The sequence below is a fragment of the Lipophrys pholis genome (genome assembly GCF_963383615.2).
Source record: "Lipophrys pholis genome assembly, chromosome: 11".
Lineage (NCBI taxonomy): Eukaryota > Metazoa > Chordata > Actinopteri > Blenniiformes > Blenniidae > Lipophrys > Lipophrys pholis.
The window spans coordinates 20,638,041-20,656,309 of NC_137631.1; the positions used below are offsets into that span (position 1 = coordinate 20,638,041).

The 18,269-nt window shown below is 40.2% G+C and overlaps 1 protein-coding gene across 1 annotated transcript; it reads left to right on the plus strand.

The window, feature by feature from the left end:
* The first annotated feature begins 973 nt into the window (after positions 1-973).
* On the plus strand, positions 974-6,130 carry morf4l1 (mortality factor 4 like 1). Its single transcript, XM_080475813.1, has 12 exons — positions 974-1,100; positions 1,608-1,654; positions 1,741-1,808; positions 1,899-1,985; positions 2,751-2,828; positions 2,929-2,954; positions 3,073-3,164; positions 3,678-3,779; positions 4,098-4,186; positions 4,344-4,516; positions 5,482-5,566; positions 5,638-6,130. The coding sequence occupies exons 1-12, from the start codon at positions 1,061-1,063 to the stop codon at positions 5,720-5,722; spliced, it is 972 nt and encodes a 323-aa protein (XP_080331939.1). The 5' UTR covers positions 974-1,060; the 3' UTR covers positions 5,723-6,130.
* The last annotated feature ends 12,139 nt before the right edge of the window (positions 6,131-18,269 follow it).

Sequence of the window (18,269 nt, forward strand, 5' to 3'; positions counted from 1 at the left end):
GGTGACGGTGCGTTCTCCACCAGGGCCCCTCGACTTTGGAATGACCTGCCCAAAGAGACAAGGCTTGCAGAATCAGTGACCTTTTTTATATCTCTTCTAAAAACACACTTTTATAGACTTGCGTTTATTTTAGGTTTCTAATTCATTTTAATGTTGCACTGATTTATTTGTATTGCCTTATTTATTTTCTTTATATACTGTATGTTCTCTCTTTTTTGCTGCCTAGGCCTTTGGGGTGTTGCCGTCTGGAATTTTCATGTATGATTGCATGTCTCCTCATGTCTTGCCTCATTTGCCGACTTTATTTGTATGGTTGTCTGTTTTAACAGTAAAGCACTTTGTGAGCAACTGTTCTTAAAAATGTTATATAGTTATTATTATTATTATTAGAATATAAAACACTGTATTCATAATGATATAGGATAACAGTACAAATTGCATTCAATTTGTACTGTTGTGTACAAATTCAGTGAACTATAACAATTTTATATGAACAGTACAGGAGGAAAAAAGATAAACTAAATAAAGAGAAAAGAAGAAAGAAAAAGTTATAATTCAATGCTAGGGGGCATTGACGAGTTACTCGTTTAATTGGCTTTAGTTGAGAAAATGTAATGTTTGAACTTGTTAAAAAAAGCAATAAAACATGCCTTTCACCCCCAGAGAAGTTGTAACTGAATGAATCAAATAGTTATCAGGTAAGTAGAATTGTTTTTTATATGCAGTTATCAAATAGTTCAAACACAATCTCTTAAAAAAACAAAACAAAACAAAAAAAAAGGTAAAATGATTTTCATTATGAATTAGAATGAAATCAAACAAGCTCACAGCGATGGGACAGAGGCCCCCATCTGTATGTTGAGGACGTTTCATTAAAGGTTTATTGATACCTCGAGTCCGAATCTGTCCATATCGCGCACACGACTGATCTGCCGGTGAGCGCATGGTCGCACGATGCTTGCGTCATCGCGTCGGTCGTGACGTTATTAGAGAGCGGCGCCGTTGCAGACTGGAATGGGAGCTGGCGATTTTTCCCAGATTTTGATAGTTTAATCTGTGAATGGCGCCGAAACAGGACCCGAAACCTAAATTTCAAGAAGGTAACCAGCTGTTGGTTTCGCCCTCTGTTGGTCGAGCGGCGTTGCGGCGACTGGAAACCTCCAGAAACGTTTGGTTGTGGTCGCAACGGGCAGTGGCGCCACCGCCGAGCATCGGCTAGCCACGTTAGCTTCTTATTGTTGTTGTTGTTAAGGTCACAAAACAGGGCGTTGTGGTTGCTCTGGTTACTTTAGAGATTTCTTTAATTTCTAATGCAGTGCACGTGTAGGAACATGCAGATCTTGTGTTGGAGCCTGAGAGATGTCAGCAGCTTCATTCATGCGTTAGCTTCACCTGCATCACCGCCCACCTGCCTGTTAGCTCCCAGCTAGCATCATATTGTTATACACACAAAATGCTGTCGGAGTACAAAAACAGGAATTACTTATTGTTTCAAAAGGCTTTGACGAGAGCCTGTATGTGTGGAGGCAGTTTAGCTGGTAAATCGTTTTTGTTTAGTGGCGGATGGACCTTTGTGCTCACCTTTAATTGATGAACTTTGTGTCCAGGTGAAAGAGTGCTGTGTTTTCATGGTCCATTGCTCTACGAAGCTAAGGTAGGATTCTCTCTCTGTCTCTTCATATTTGTTCTGTGTCTCTGGTATGTTTTCTGTTTAACGATTATTTGTGCTTCCCTTTGCAGTGTGTTAAAATCAACATCAAAGACAAACAAATCAAATATTTTATTCATTACAGTGGTTGGAACAAAAAGTAAGTTTCTGGCTCAGAGAACCAAAGGTCGTGATTTTTGCAGCAGAGATGATTGATCTAATTGGTGGTATTTGATCCCTCATCGTGCAGCTGGGACGAATGGGTTCCTGAAAGCAGAGTGCTGAAGTATGTGGACAGTAATCTGCAGAAACAGAAAGAGCTTCAGAGGGCCAATCAGTAAGTCCCTTCTCTCTATCTATGTTACTTTTCTTTACTATGAATTCCTTATATGATGAAGATCCAGCATGTTAAAGTTAGTTTCAGCTTGCTTTTTTGAAAGAGACACAACGTGTTAGCTTTTGCATGAAGGATGTGATCATTTGTATGACAGGGTTATTTGAATGTGTAATAATCAAAGAAACACAAAGTGTTCAGGCAGTGATGAAAAGAAATCACTACTGGATAAACTATGGGAGGGCAACATTTTTGTGGTTCGCTTCAATTGTTAAAACACAAAAAATGCATCAAATACTGATACTTGTTATCCAAAAATATCAGGACTACTTGGCCTAAGGTTAAAATTCTTCCTCTTCTGCGGTTGGCAGTGGACTTTAGTATGAGGTGGTGTGTTTGGGAGAAGGGGGCTCGCTCGAGAGACAGAAACTGTTTGGACAAATTCATAAAGAGAGCAAGCTCCATTATCAGGACTGAGCTGCAGTCAGGCGTAAGGATACTTTGGGAACTGAAGTCTGCACTGAGCAATGATTGTCATCGACGGCGCCACCTGTGGGTCTTCAGAGGAAGTCGACTGATTTCACCAAAGTGCAGGACAGAGCAGGAAGTCTATCCTGGCAGCTGCAATCACACTCTTGAATGAATAATATCAGCTGCCTGAATGTGTGCTTGTATATAATCTTTTTTACTTACTTCTAATATTAGGAATATTCCATATCATACTCACACTGTATACAATACTTTTTGAATGTGTTTTTCACTTCTCAGAGACCATTATGTAGAAGGAAGAATGAGGGGTGCTGCGCCGAATAAGAAGATACCTCCTGCATCGCAGAAAAATGATGTGTGAGTGCAAGGAGTTGGTTTTATTTAGTAATTTTTCCCATCTGTGGCTGAATTGATTGAAAAATAATAATGCAACTCTTACAATGTTTTTCATTTGTAGGAAAACCAAAAAGAACAAACAGAAAAGTGAGTATATCACACGAAGTATTGACAAGACTGTGCTTAATTAATGCATTAATATCGTCCTTTTGGAGTAGCTGGAAAGGTTCAAGTGTAACATTTCCGTGTGTCTGTGTTTGCGCAGCTCCTGGGGCCGGAGAAGGGACGAGTTCAGGAGGAGACCCGACTCATCCTCCACGAAAGAAGAGAGCACGTGTCGACCCGACGGTGGAAAGTGTGAGTTCATGGATCTGCTTGGCTTTGTTTCCCCGGTTACTGCATTGTAGGGAAACGTGTGAGATGTTGAATTGGCTGCTGGTTCGATGTGAAAACTGTGAGTGTAGTTTTTAATATTTTAAGAGTAAGTCCAGGCTACAAATAGAGAGCAGGCGTTTTGGACACTTTACAGTATTTTGCACCACAATGTTGAAATTTGTATTTCTTTAAAAAAACAAAAGTTTGAATAAACTTTGATTAAACTGAATGTTGACTTTTTCATAATCCGTCTCGACTTGTTTGCACAAAAATGAGGAAACAATAGAGTTGGGGTTATTTGTAGGTCGTGATGTAATTTTTTTTAGTCCGGCCCACTCAAGACCATATGTGGTCCTTTCTTTTGAATATTGATCCTTTATCACCTGTACATTCAGTATCTTGAGCACTTAAGTGGGTACATATATAAATATATATATATTTACCTTTTCTGTTTATGCTCAAGCTCATTTTTTGAATCCGTTGTTGTTTGTTCAGGAGGAAACTTTCATAAATCGAGTGGAGGTAAAAGTGAAAATCCCTGAGGAGCTGAAGCCGTGGCTTGTGGACGACTGGGACCTGATCACACGGCAAAAACAGGTGAATTTACCTGACCCATCACGTATTGGGTCAGATTCTTACACCGAACAGAACACTATTTTCATGGTTTTGTATACTAAGTTAAAACCTTAAAATATATGAATAAAAAATGTTGATTCCCATTTGGTTTTTCACCATTTCCGCGGGCATGGTAAAGAGTCAGGACTGCTGATTGTGGAACTATTCTCGATTTATTTTCAGGGCGTTCAGCTGGATAACCTCTCCAAGTCGAGGGCTTTTACTTGATCAGATGTGGGCTTATTTGTACCTTCAGAATTATTTATCTGTGCCTTTTGTCTTCATGTTGCCTGTGTTCAGCTTTTCCACGTACCTGCCAAAAAGAATGTGGACGCAGTCCTTGAAGATTATGCAAACTACAAGAAATCGAGAGGAAACTCTGACAGCAAGTAAACACAGTTTGTTTTTCTTTTCTGTCCTCGGCTCTGTTGCACAAGAGACCAGCGATGCTCAAAACATGACATGCATGGTAGAAATATCTGCTCCCAGCTTGTGTTGACGCCGTGGTAAAGCTGTGGGACTTTTGTTTTTGTGTTTCTCTCTCAGGGAGTTTGCTGTGAACGAGGTGGTTGCCGGTGTCCGGGAGTATTTCAATGTCATGCTGGGAACGCAACTTCTCTACAAATTTGAGAGGCCACAGTACGCAGACATCCTGGCCAACCACCCAGATACGTCTATGTCACAGATATACGGCGCTCCTCACCTACTCAGACTCTTTGGTAAACAAACAAACAAACATCTGCACATTTCATTACCCTCCTGTAGTCTTGTATTAAAATGTGTCACATCAGCAATGTGATTTATACTGCAGATTTTACTCTTATTAAGGCATCATTTTTCTGTTCCGAATGGGGCTTTCAGTCTGGTGAACAGTGTGTTTTAAAAAAAGCTCATGGTGTGTACGAGGCCTGCACGTTTCCTGGAAGACGCTTTCCATCCTTCCATCGAATGGTTGTGGGTTCAAAAGTGTCACAAAACGATCCACATATGCCATAATGCTTTGCTCCTAAATGAAATGCAACCCTTATCACTATATTGTAATACATTTTAAGCAGTTGTTTCAGTTTTTTCTTGGTTTTTTTACATTTTTATCGACAGTTGGACAACTCTCAATAATTAAAGCTGGTCTCTTGAATCCTTAACGGGAGTAGAACTGATAAACAAGGAAAACCGATCATATTTTATTAATCCCTCTTGGGGAAATTCCTTTTTTTCTTTTTCTTCTCTCTGCTTTGACCAGTCCTGCACTTCAACATGTGGACAAGGAGAGATGAGGAATCGAACTAAACTACCAACTGAGCCTCATCCGCCCTAAATTTGATCAGCTAAAAATGCTCCGGCAAAATAAAAGCAACACAAAATCTTTTTTATCATGAAAAAAACATTCACGAATCTTATAATTAAGCATTTGCACACGCTTGTGATGCAAAACATAAAATATGCAAAAGAAAATTTGCATCTTCAGACAGTGATGTGAAGTATTTGTTTTAAACTTGTAAAAGAAAACAGTATGCATGCTTCAAACTAAAGTTTTAAGGATTAGAACAGCCGTGTCAAAATGTTTCTGTTCTCATTAATATTTCTTGACATTCAGCTTCTGTATAAACACTTAAAATCTGCTTGCAGTGATCAGCGACGTGAAGCTGACGGGGTTTTTATGTGTGAATTGTTTTGCTTTTCAAAGTGCGAATCGGAGCCATGCTGGCCTACACTCCCCTGGACGAGAAGAGCCTTGCACTGCTGCTCAGTTATCTACAAGATTTCCTCAAGTGAGTATCGGGAAATCTTCTCGCGTGACGAAGCAGCTGCAGAACCGATCCAACTGTCGCTTCCTCTGCAGGTATCTTGTAAAGAACTCCGCATCGCTCTTCAATGCCAGCGACTATGAAGTTGCCCCTCCAGAGTACCACCGCAAGGCAGTTTAGGTATTTTCTCCTGTAGGATCTGACACACTCGTGAGCGTGTTGAAGTTTGGAGACACTTTTACCTGTCGGAAGGATGTGAGCTCACAAAACGCCTTCGGTGAGCGGGCTGTGCCAGATCGGTCGATTTCACCGAGGGAGAGGGGGAGGAGGAGGAGGAGGAGGAGGAGGAAGAAGATGTCACACTAAGTCCCGGACAAATTCATTTTCTTTCATGTGGAAAGCTGCTGAGTACGCTCTTCCTTGTATTGGTATGTTTTTCAGTACCACTCTTTAGTTTCTATATTTTTATTTTCTTTCATCCGATGTTTACCAAAATTGTGATTGTTTTGTTTTGTTTGGATTCCGATGCTGGCTAAATTTGTCTTGTAGGCTGTCATCATTTTCTAATAAAAGTCTTTCATTCTCCACATGTTGGTCTGTCGTCACTTTGTTTTAATCTGTTCATCTTTTCACTCCGAGGAAGATAAAGCAGCTGTTCTGGATGTGTACGGTCTGTACCGCAATGATATTTCATCTTAAAACCCGTTTTTGTTTTGTTTCCCTCTAGACATCTGGGGGTGTCGATATGCTGACCCGAAACAGTTCAAACTTTCTGTGACATTGACTTTAAAAGATTCAAAGTTAACAAGAATCTTATTCAAGGCTTTTATTTTTTATTTTTTTAATCTCCCAGTCTCCCAGTTTGTCCTCTGAGGGTTTCACTAAAAGTAAAGAACAAGCGGTTGATTCCAGAGCTGAACAGCAGATGGAGGCAGAGGTCAAAGGTCAAAGGCACTTTTCTAACTTACCTTTCTGAAAGTAAAACATCAATTCCATTAAATCAGTGTTCTCAAAAACATGTTTAAGCTTGAAAAATACTTCCAATTTAAGTGTGAAGAGAACTGTAGACAGGTTGGATTATATTGCATTATTGCTTTTGTAAAAAAAAAACAAGCATTAATATTTTCAAGATGTTATATTTAGTTATTTATATATTCATGCCTTATTGGGTGACTGAGCACAGCCCTCTTCCCACTGAATATCTGCTCTATAAAGAAGAAGAAAAAATCTCTGTTTTCATTCAAGGACAAATATTAAAGTAAAGTTTATTGGCTGTGAATATAGATCTTTTTTTCCAACATTTCTTTCTGTTACCACACGGATTGAAAGCAAGGCCTTCTATCTTTTCATCGCACATTTCAGCAACAATGCAATTCAAAGTGCTTCATCAAACATGGAGATTGACCAGGAACACACTCAACATAAAAGCTGCTGCAGTGCAGTTTCATTAAGAACATGAGGCTGCAAGTGAGAAACTTCAAATTGAAACAGTCTTTTGTTAAATGTACTCATTTACTGCAGTTGGTAAATGATCTGATCCAGACACTGAGCAGTGTACAGATCACATGCCGCTTGTTTTTAACGGCCTGGCGTCGCGTCAGTAGGAAGTCGTGAATCAACTGGAGGTGGCATTTTTAGTTTTCCAGGGCCCATGGACTTTTCTTTACCTATTTCCATCATTTCCAGACAAAACACGCAAATACACAGAGGAACTTAACCACTGCAGAACAGGAATAGTAGCTCATCATAAGAACATGCTGCTTTCTGATCAGTCATATGTGAGTTATATTACACTCAGAAGTTGAGTTGAGCCCCTTGAAAATGTCTTGGTGTTTGTTCTTTGCCATCGTGGTAAAGTTACCCGCGCTCAGCCGTTTCTGATTTCATTCACTGCTCGCCCAGCAGGACTGATGGTTTTCTTCTGTTTTCAACCCGTCTAGTCCAAAGTGTACAATCAATTCTCCACTATAAATATAACCTATTTGCCAGAAGTGTGTGAGGCCCGTTGCCAAGGTTACTATAAACTCTTGAGCTTAAAACGGGACAAGCGAAATGAGCTAGTCAAAAAGGTGTTGTTTTTCACTCTGCAGATGTTTTCTCAGTCTTCAAGTGATCTCTTCATATTCTTTCTGGTTTGTTCAGTTGATCTTAGGTGTTTGAGCGTCAGCCACGAAGTCTGTTTTACTTCATCTAATTATGTAGCGACCACGGCCAAGATCCAACTCTGTCCCGGGGAAACCGAACGTAAATCACAACTTACTTTGTGTAAAGTGGACAGCTGGTCTTCATTTAGACACTTAAAAGCAGCAGCCTTGGCCCCAGGGCTGCAGTTTAGCTGTAAAGCTGTAAATACTCCACTTAAAAAATCATTTCAAACAAAGTGGGGTAACTTGAACACCTGTTTTTTCCCCCCTCACTCTCACCGGCTGAGCTGATTTTTTTTGTTGTTTTTTTTTTCTGCTCTGATGTTGTGAATGAGCTGAACCCTCCAAACCAGTGCAGGAATAACATTTGGTTGATGGAAAGCATGTGCTGCAAGTCAAGACTGAAATGTGGTTTTTGGCCACGTGGGGGCCGATTTACAGGCCAACATTTTCCACGTCTGTCTTAAGACTCGTATGCAAATAGAAGATTGCTATATGAAGTTGAAAAGTATGTTTTTCATGCTGTAATCACTCCTTCTTGTCGAGGAAAGTCATGTAAGCCTGCGTGAGCGCAGCCAGAGCTTCTTCCTCCTCTCGCCTCTCTGCACCTAAATGTGTTGAACACCCTCCCCTCCAGCGAGCCTCTTTTCCACTGCTGACTTACTTGAAATCAATAAGAGAGGCTAAATATTAGTTTCAGACTGATTTGTGGTTTCATCTGTCAGCTGCTTGCAGTTTTTCTGGCTTGAACAATCCCGAGCATTTCAAGAGGAATTTTTTTTTTTTCTCTCTCAAATCCAATTTCCCCCCTCGGCGGTAACCAGGACCATGTGTGTTTTCTCTGGAGTTTGCTCTCAGATCACAGCTCCACGATACCTTTCTAACAGCCCTCCAGAAAGACTGACACCCACACCAAACTCCTCTGCAGATCCGTTTAGGGTTCCCTCTGTTTCCTGCCGTGATTAACACTTCACACGCCACCATCGAGGCCGGGTCACCAGGAGGTTTCCTCCACTGCCACAGCTTTTCATGTGACCTCAGTGACCAGCAGCCGGCGTGCTGTCATTACCTGACAGATGAGAGAGACACATGTGTGACACGGCTGCCACTAATAGGGAGGTTTGGAGTCTGAGTGATGGCTTCAGCAGGTTTTTTTTCTCCCCATGTGCCTTGCCAACCCAGAGACACGTCTCAGAGCGGGACTGCAGAAAGAAGGATCAGGAAGCAGAGGAGTGCTGAGTTCACTGCTCTCCGGGGAGGATCACAAGCTTCATCTGAATATTTCAACATGTACATGTGGTTGCGTTTTATATGTTACAGCAAACGATTCCTCCCACCTATGGGAAGAAATGGATATGGAAAGTGTACCGAAGTACTTGATTCTGGCAGTTTTAATTTAGATTTCTATTTCATATTCTTTTTCACTCAACCAGTGGTTGGCAGTAAAGAATTACAAATACTCACATCATTCTAATTAACTGGACCTTTTTTCCAGGTGTCTAATTTTTATCCTACCAATGTACAGACATGCTCTTACTTAGTGTACCAGTAATGTGGATAAATACTGGAACCTTTCTCCCCATTTATAACATTATCTCTGAAGAAGAATTTAGGAATTGATGACAAAAAGGAGCAGCAACAGAACCGGTGAGATAAACTACCAACATGCAGACGGCAGCAGACATGGATTTTAAAAATGAGCTAATATTTATCCAACGGACTCTTCATTGCTTAAAGTCAAACGTTTTATTGGCAGATTGAGAGTCACTTCAAGATTAATGAAGCATGCCCCCCCCCCCCCCCCCCCCCAGCTGCTGTGCCGACCACTGACTAAGAGCTGACTGGAACCTGAGAAACTGTAACTGTCTTCATTTATTTCATAGCTCCTAACAGCTTCCCTCTTTGTTTCCAGCTCATCACAAGAGAAAAAACCCACAGCAGCTGATGGAGAAAAGCGTCTCCTTTTTAACTGCTGCTTTAGGTAAGTGATTGAATGCATTTTCGCCTAGTCTGAGTCTTGTTCTGAAATAAAAAGGAAATAAAGCCACTGCAAATTCAAGCAAGGATCAAGTCTGAAATCTGTAAAACTCTTGTTTGGCTTGTGGAAACTAAAACAGACTGTCGTTAAAGTTAAATCTTCTTTATACCTGCAATTCTGGCCACCCGATGAATGTAACTCTATTTTTAGCACAATTGTTAAATGCTTCATGTCTATTGGTGTGTATGTTGTCAAAAGCTGCTGATGAGAGCTGAGTCTTATGGTAGTACAGCTCAGAGATGGGCGAAATCAAAATGTATTCCCATCTTTAACTGAAATAAGTCCAAAACCTGCTGATGTTGTTGTAATGCTACTGAAAGCCACCAGATGGCACATGTTTATCTAAAAACTATGCATCTGTCTTCTTCCTGGCTCTTTGCATGCTGTGAGCTGTTTTTACTCTACTTTACTCCCTTTGATTCTACCCTAAAGTATTCCTCCTGCTAATAGAAACACATAGGAGACTTTCACCTCACGGAGAGACAGCGGTTACTTTGAAGATGTCATCCAATCCGCATCCATCTTGCAGATTGTAAATTCAAAACACACAGTTTTGGAGACTTTGGGACTTAGGAGCCCCCCCCCCATGCTCTATGAAACAACAAATGCTATCAGTTTAATCACCTGATGAAAGCCATTCCCACCCTATATGAGTCCTCCAGAGCGTGTCCATCCCCTTCATGCTCTCGGAGGTGAAGACTGTCAGTGTTTAATGTGGTTGTGAATGTTTCCCCAGACTAGGATTAGTGGTGAACTAATTACACAATGGGCATGCAGCCTCAGTAGCTCACTGCTGCCAGAGTCTTGTGTGACTGCATGTCATTAGTATTGGAAAAGTGTGTTTGCCACAAAGGGCTGCGGTCGCTCAAAGCCATTAAAACATGAAAGAACCAAGCCCGCTCTTCTGGAGAAGGAATTTGCGAGACATAAACAGCCTGTAAAATGGAAAACTACATCTGTGTCCGTTTGTTTTTCTGAAAGGCGGCCAGATTTGGTAATTCATACTGAGATTCTTTCCAATAACAGTAAGCAGTCCAAATAGAGGAGCAGGGCTATTTGATCCATGTGTTTTCAATGTGGCGTAGTAGTGGCTGTATAGAAACTCCACTCAGCGGGAGAGTAAGGCCCTGCGGAGACTCGTCTTGAGGCTTTTACTCAATTTGCACTGAGGGTTCATCACATGTGTGATGAGTCTGTCCTTCATCCGAAACACGACCAAACCCAGTCAGTTGGTTCAACGTAACTTCTATTGTTGATTGTTTGTTTGTTTCCCCTTCACAGTGCTGTTGGTTTAATCTCATAATAGGAGCAGATTTGTTTTTTCCTCAGGTGTCAAAATAATTCAATCTTAAAACACTTTGCTGATCATCAGAATCAATCATTCAATCAAATATCCATATATCATCGTTCATGCAGGTTTGCACCATTCCAAGTGTAAACAGACGATTGACAAAGTCATAAATAGATGGCAGGAGGACAAGAAACCTGTAAAGACATGAGTGTACTAGGACATTACAATGGTAAACTTATCAATACCACATTATAAGTGAAATAAAAACATTCTTAAGAATACAAATAGAGGAAACCCTACTATAACAAGCTCATTGCAAACCCTGTTAAAATCGGATAAAACTGAAAATCAATTAAATGAAAATTGTTTGAAAGTAATAATAGAATACAATTAAATAATACAGAAATAAATAAATACATATGTACACTTGTTCTTTTAAGGAGAGTACGTCTTAACAACTGTAGCATTTACGCCATCTTACTTTATTTGTTTTTCGTACAATTCCCACAGTTTCTTTCCTCTACACTTCTGATAACTAACATCAAATGATTTGGATCACAACTTGAATATTTGTCGCATTACACCGTTGCTCAGAGTAATCAGTGATTAATAATTACACAATCTTAAACCCTTCCAGAGTGGATCATGGACACTTCTGGTGTTTGAAGCTGATACTTCAGAACCTTCTTCCTCATGTGAGCAGTCTGCTGCCACTGTGGTTTAAGATCACACACTCAGATCAAGGGAGGGTCATACACAGCCCAGTTTATCTCCAGATGCTCACTATAACGTGTTGCAATATCCAGTAACAAGAAACAGACTGTGTGTGATATGTGATGTGCTCTGCCCTCCCGCTCATCAGTCACACGGCACACGTCTGTGTTTTTATGTGTTGTTGGGTTGACAAGAGAGAAGAGCCTTTATATAAATGTGACCTACCATACCAAACTATTTATTATATATTAATTATGAAAAGACACTAAAACAGGAATATGTTTCTAGTTCTTTCGAGAAGTAGCTCCTCAAATACACAGAACAGCTAAATAGTCTCTCTAAAATAATAACCTAAATGTTTACCTAAATTGTGTGTCAACCTTTTAATTTTGTAGTCTTGAGCTTTTATATCTTTGCATTGACCTGCTCATCATATTTGTTAGGATCTGCCATAGCAGGGGTGTCAAACATAAGGCTCGTGGGCCAAAACAAAAATAGATTCTAAAGAAAATGGTAATTTGTTAAGAGTAGCGGAGGCAACACTACACTGATACCCAAGCTGAGAAACGAGCATAACAACTTTAGGAGGAGTTGTTTTGGTTTTTTTTGTGGCAGAATGTCAAATTAAAATCGGCTCTATGTTGAGAATATACTAATTGTCAGGCGTAATTGTTTAGATTTGTTAAAATATAGATATTTTCATCACATATACCCTGAGCCACAACAATGAAACATTTAAAAATTTAAATTTAAAGGTACTATTTTACACTATTTCTGCACTAGTTTATGGAAGACTCACAGGTATGAGCCTTGCTGAGCGTCGATGCATCATTTCATTCCTAAAAAGAATCCCTACATTCAGTTATAACACTTTATATGTTATATAAAGGATAATATTGAGGCTGCACGAGGCTGGAAGTGTTTGGTTTTGACATAAGTGCATAAGTGAATTTCATCTCCTACGTCACCATCAATCGTTTGTGCTGAAGATTTAATCTGTTGACACCATAAACGAGCAAAATCGTATTTTATTCAAACCACTGTTTGTACAGTAGAGATAGCAAAAGAGTTTGACGCAAAAATAAGCTGGTTATTTTACATATTTCCCCTTTTTACTCATGTCAGACCCTTGAAATGAATCACTCCAGTTTTTGACATCAAAATATTGCGTCAAAGAGTAGAGGGGTCCTTCAGTGAATTAGAGGAATGTTTTTCAACCTGCACCGACGTCCGATATTAGACTGCACCTTGCCTGAGAACGGAGTTTGCTTTTGATGTTCAGCGCAGATGTAAAAGGCTGTGAACTGGCGGCTCTGAATATCTAAAAAGATAACCCTCTGTCTTTGTGCCTCATTAGGCTGAATACTGAGCTTGAACATCTTTTCATGTCACCGTGGTAAACAGCTTAATGTGGACCTCTTTCATCTGCGGTTCCCCTGAGTCTCCACACAGCTTTGATCAGCGCCTCAGTGTCTGGGTACGATTGCACCTCTTCACTGTAGATTTGTCTCTATGTTAATTTAGATTTCATGATAAGCTTCTGAACTGTGAATGAATGCACGGTAGAGATGTCATTTAACCTCTGACATCTCTGAAGTCGGAGATGGAAGCCCCTCTGAGATCCTGCATGGAGCCCAGTTTCTTATCTAGATAAATTAGTCTTGACAAATCCATCAGGATGGTCCTTTAAATTGTTTCAGTTTATTCATCTTTTTAATTCTTTATATTACAAATAGAAACATTTCTTATCTTATCTTATCATGTTAGGATATAATATAAAAAAAAAGCTGTATAAGACAAAACTCTGCCAATAGATCATTCTGCTGATTTGCTGGGTTGGCTGGTGGAATAAACAGCAAACCTGCAGAGTATGAAGCTAAACTTGATGCAATAATCTCCAAATGAAGTGTTACCTGGGATAGCTCACCTGTGACACAAATGTCACAAACCTCAAATACAGCAAGACTCTGATTACAAGTTTTTGACAGTTATTTTTCCTGTTGGGAAAATATTTTTCTTCATTGTTTTTCTTCATTATTTTATAATTGAGATTCAAATTCTTTATTTTATCAGATATTATTTTATTACAGAATCGAATCAAGACTTTTATTTGTCACAAGCACAATTATACACAGTACAATATGCAGTGATTATTATTATTATTATTGTTGTTGTTGTTATTGACCCCCCGAAAATGTGTCTACTTAAAGTCTTCAGTCTTGTTTTGAAACAACTTGTTTGTAATTTACCCTGCAGAGGGCAGACTTAGCTGAGAAATGAGCAGCTGAGCTCAGAGCAAACAGGCTCCAGTCAGGGGTCAGTTTATTAGGTACACCTGGTCGAACTGTGTGGTGGTGAAGGGTGTGACCTCATAGTGAGAAGGTCAAGGGTTTGAATCCGGCCGGGTGACCCTAAATTGTCCGTAAGTTTGAATGTGAGAGTAACTGTCTGTCCATCTGTCTGGTTGTTGTGATGGACTGGTGGACAGTCTAGGATGTATCCTACCTTCACCCATAGTTAGGTGAGATCAGCGCTTGTACCCGACAACCCTGAGCGGGATTAAGCGGTAAAGAAGATGAATAGATGGTTTAAGTCCGTCTTTGGGTCCAGCAGTACTACAATATAAACGCTGTTTTCCTGATACCGTATTTGAATGTTGGCTTTGTTAAAGGTAATAGATTACATGACTCTCAGAGATGTGTTTCTAATATTGTATTTCCTTCGCCCATGTAAGGGTAAATTGAATACTTCACAGTATAAGACAGCTACAAAAAATACTCCTAATATGAAGTTTAATCAGTGCACCTCTGTAAGATGTGACTATATTGGACTACACATTGGTTTTAGTTAATCAGCTGGAAGATGATTGTGTGATGCAACAAGATAACAAAATTTGACATAAATAAAAATCACCGACTCTATAATGGCTCTTTGCTTTTCCTCAACAGGAGGAGCGCGGCGGCACACTTTTGATTTGGAGGGATGTTGATATCTCATTAAGAGGCCTGAACTATGACAGCTACATATCCTCCAGCAGTGCGGCTGGTCAGTTGTGGGATGAGTGATTTCTCCTGACCTCGGCGTACCACTGCGTTGCCCTCAGTGCTCAAACTATCCGTGTTGCTTGTTGACAGCAGCTCCCTTCTGGGGCTACTTGGGATTGGCCTGATGCTGACCTCCTGCCAGTCTGCTGGAGGAGCATGCAGACGAGTTTGGACTGGGAGGAGAGGGTGAAGACGAGAAGAGTAATGAGGGAGGGGAAGGGAGTGCCTGAAACGCACACAATTGGCAGAGTCAATCTGAGGTTTTTCTGGGCTCGTCTCCCGAACATTCGGCCAACGTGAGTCAAAGGCCAAACTGTTAATTTATTAAATTACTACTTTCTTTCTTCTTCCAGGTACTTTCACAGGTTATGGTTAGTTGTCAGGTGTATAATGACACAAATATTTTGACGGTTGTTATTTAATTTGCCAGTTGGTATACTGGTGTATGAGCTGGCCTTGTGTCCAACTGGGCTTGTTGACTGTAGAAAGAGAAAGAGCAGTGTTATTATCATAATTTCGGAGGAAAATGTTAGGTTTCTTCTCTGCTCATAAATAGTCGCGCTATCATCACCGAGCAGCACATAGTAGAGCTAAATTAGCCCAGAATGTTGTGCTGTGCATCAAACAGAAATGGCAGTGAATCAATTAATGATTAATATGCCATCTGTTGGTGGTGGTGTTTTGAATTTCAATCCGACTCCCTTCGGATGTTTAATCACCTGATACCATTGTGTTGGAACACAACAGCGGAGCATTTGGAAGTGCTGGGGTGTCAGCAAGCTCAAATGTTTTGATCCACCTCCACGATGTCATAAGATATTCATCGCTCCAGTGGAGAAACACGTCTACGGGGTCCCAACAGCGAGGCGTACATGCAGATATCTGCTGCATCTGAGGCCTGCTGCAGAGATCCCACCCAAGGCAAGTCTCCATTCATACTGAAGTATAACCGAGGATGTTGTGGATGTGGCCCTGACTGTGCGTTCTAACCCTGAGGCCTGGAGAGGGACAGGAAACAGTTGGCTCTTGGTCGAGTGAAGTGGTGCCTGGGACTTTCCCACACGCCTCAGGATGCTCCTCGTTCAGCCTGGGCTGTGGTTAGAAGCGTGTGTCTGCACCACTTCACACCAGGGAGAAGAGGGAGGGAGGGAGAGGACAGGGGGTAGGAGGGAGGAGGAGTGCAGGCTTAGTGTAGAAGTTGGAGAAAACTTTTCAGAGGGGATTCATTGCCCCTCAGCTGAGAGAACAGCATAAATTATTTGTGCTGGCAGATGTTCACAGACCCAAATATGCATGAATTTGTAGAGCTGGCAGGCTTCCCTCAGCCAAACGTACTGGTTTTCACGATGCGTGCAGGAGCAGTTGTTATTCTGGCTGTTTTACAGAGAGCATTAATCTGAGCTGTCAGCACCACCAACCACTTTGGTGGAAATTATTTCACTCCTTAATAAGGGAACTCTGGTGCAGTATTACATATGGCGGTCAGGGTAACATTCTTGGTGGGTCTGTCATCATGTAGCTGTTCTCCAACAGTGAGCCTTCTGTGTTTGGCCTGTAGCACACTCTGTAACCCAGAGATGAAAAGAAATACACCAACTAGACATTAAATGAAACCACTACCTCTCACATTCTCACTGCTGGGGTAGATGAAGGGTAGCTCCTGTCAGGAAGGAGGAGAAATTCAATATTATCTTGACAGGTCACTGAAATTCTGTTAACTGCAGCTGGAAATGATATGATGACAGTCTGACTTTGCTTGTTTGTAGAGCTTTCCAGGCAGCGTCATGAGCGACTATATCCGGGTTGTCGGTCAACAAATCACTGATTATTTTCTTGATCACAGGTAAAGTGGCTTCTTTTCAAACGAGTGAAGTTACCTGAGAAACTACTAAAACAAAGCTAAAATTAATTTGCATTTTCAATTAGAATGTCTTTATCACGGGCATGCAATTGAATTATAACAGTATTGCTGGTACATGTAAGCTGAGCTGTCAGCACTGTGTGAGTTAGTCCTGTGACTGATTCATTCATTAAGTTCAGCTGATGTTACATCACTTAGTTGGAAGTTAGATGGTGGTGCACACAATTTCTTTTCTTCGTTTGAGTTGTCTCTTGAACTCCAAGCGCTCCGCTGCATGCACACCCGCAATGTGGATGCAGTTTTTGGCATGTTACAAAACAGCCCAGCTGTTTTTGAAAAAATTTAGACTTACAAACATGAATGTCAGCAAGAAGGAGCGGCAATAAAACAACTGAGAAACTGCAAACATACAGACAGCAACACACGGCGCTTATAAAACGTTAAAGCTCATAGCAGTTTAAAACTGGACAGAAAGCCACAACAGCTCTACAACCAAGAGAAAAGTAACAATTAACGACTTTACAAAAAACACTGGGATTTGTGGTTTACATTATTAGTTTAATAGTAGTAATGAGACTACTTGAATGCCACTAGCATAAGTAATGACATTACAGAAACGTGTTCCATGTGATGAATATGGAGAGAAAAGGGTTGTAACAAGTTAATATTAAAAAACAAAGCCAACATTAAACAGAGATAATACCATCTTGAGATAAGACAATCTGCCTCAGTCTCAGCAAACATTTGGCATTTCAAATGTAATTTTTGCGAAACGCTGCTGTAACCGCTTTTTAGACCACATGGACCAGCAACAAAATGTAACTACTTTGATCATGTATTCAAAGTATTTCTTTCAACTTTTACTTTCATTTTCACCCTTGTTTGTATTCATCTCTCTAGTTTTACAAGTTTTTTATTTTATTTATTTGGTTTAAATTTATTTGAAAAATTCTACAGTTTATTATTTTGGATTTCCTAATTGCACCAGGTTGTATATCATCTAAAATAGCAGTAAAAATAAGCAATAAGCAGTGAAAAGTCTGGGGGTCAGTATGAAGTTTTTTTTCCTTTTTATTTCTGAGAATAAATCAAAAAAGAAACAAACAAAGAAGTGGAGAGCAAACTATTATCTGATTAAAAGACGCATTTTCTGAACTAAATGTATTGCTATTGTAATTCAGATGCATAAACAATTTAAAATTGTGTAATAGCTCAGGCTGGTTCAGACTACGTATTAAGATCTGCCAAACATTTTATATTAAAAACATCTTACAAGTTGAATTAGAGTTTTGTTTTGATTGTCTATGGATCCCAACATCCATTAATACTTATATCTTATAGTGGTAAAAATATGAAGAACTCCAGCATCCAAACAGAAACTGTTTATCCATCAGTGCATCGCAGGTATACAACAGCAAGAAAGATGTCTATCCTACTGAAGCCAAAGAACAATGTCAGTCTTACTCTCCCTCATTTCATGCACTTCTACTGGGCCGCTAATATAATAAAGCTTATTTTCTGGTTGAAAAGCGATGAAGTTGCATGGTGTAGTCTTGAACCTTCATCGTGTTGTTGATTGTTCCTGTTTGCACTGGTAACAAAGACGAGTGGGACTTGACCGGCAGATGAATTTGA

Coding starts and splice junctions, on each gene's coding strand:
- morf4l1 (XM_080475813.1), top strand. CDS start 1,061: ATGGCGCCGAAACAGGACCCGAAACCTAAATTTCAAGAAG. Junction 1,655..1,740: donor CATTGCTCTACGAAGCTAAG/GTAGGATTCTCT, acceptor TTCCCTTTGCAG/TGTGTTAAAATCAACATCAA. Junction 2,955..3,072: donor CAAAAAGAACAAACAGAAAA/GTGAGTATATCA, acceptor GTGTTTGCGCAG/CTCCTGGGGCCGGAGAAGGG.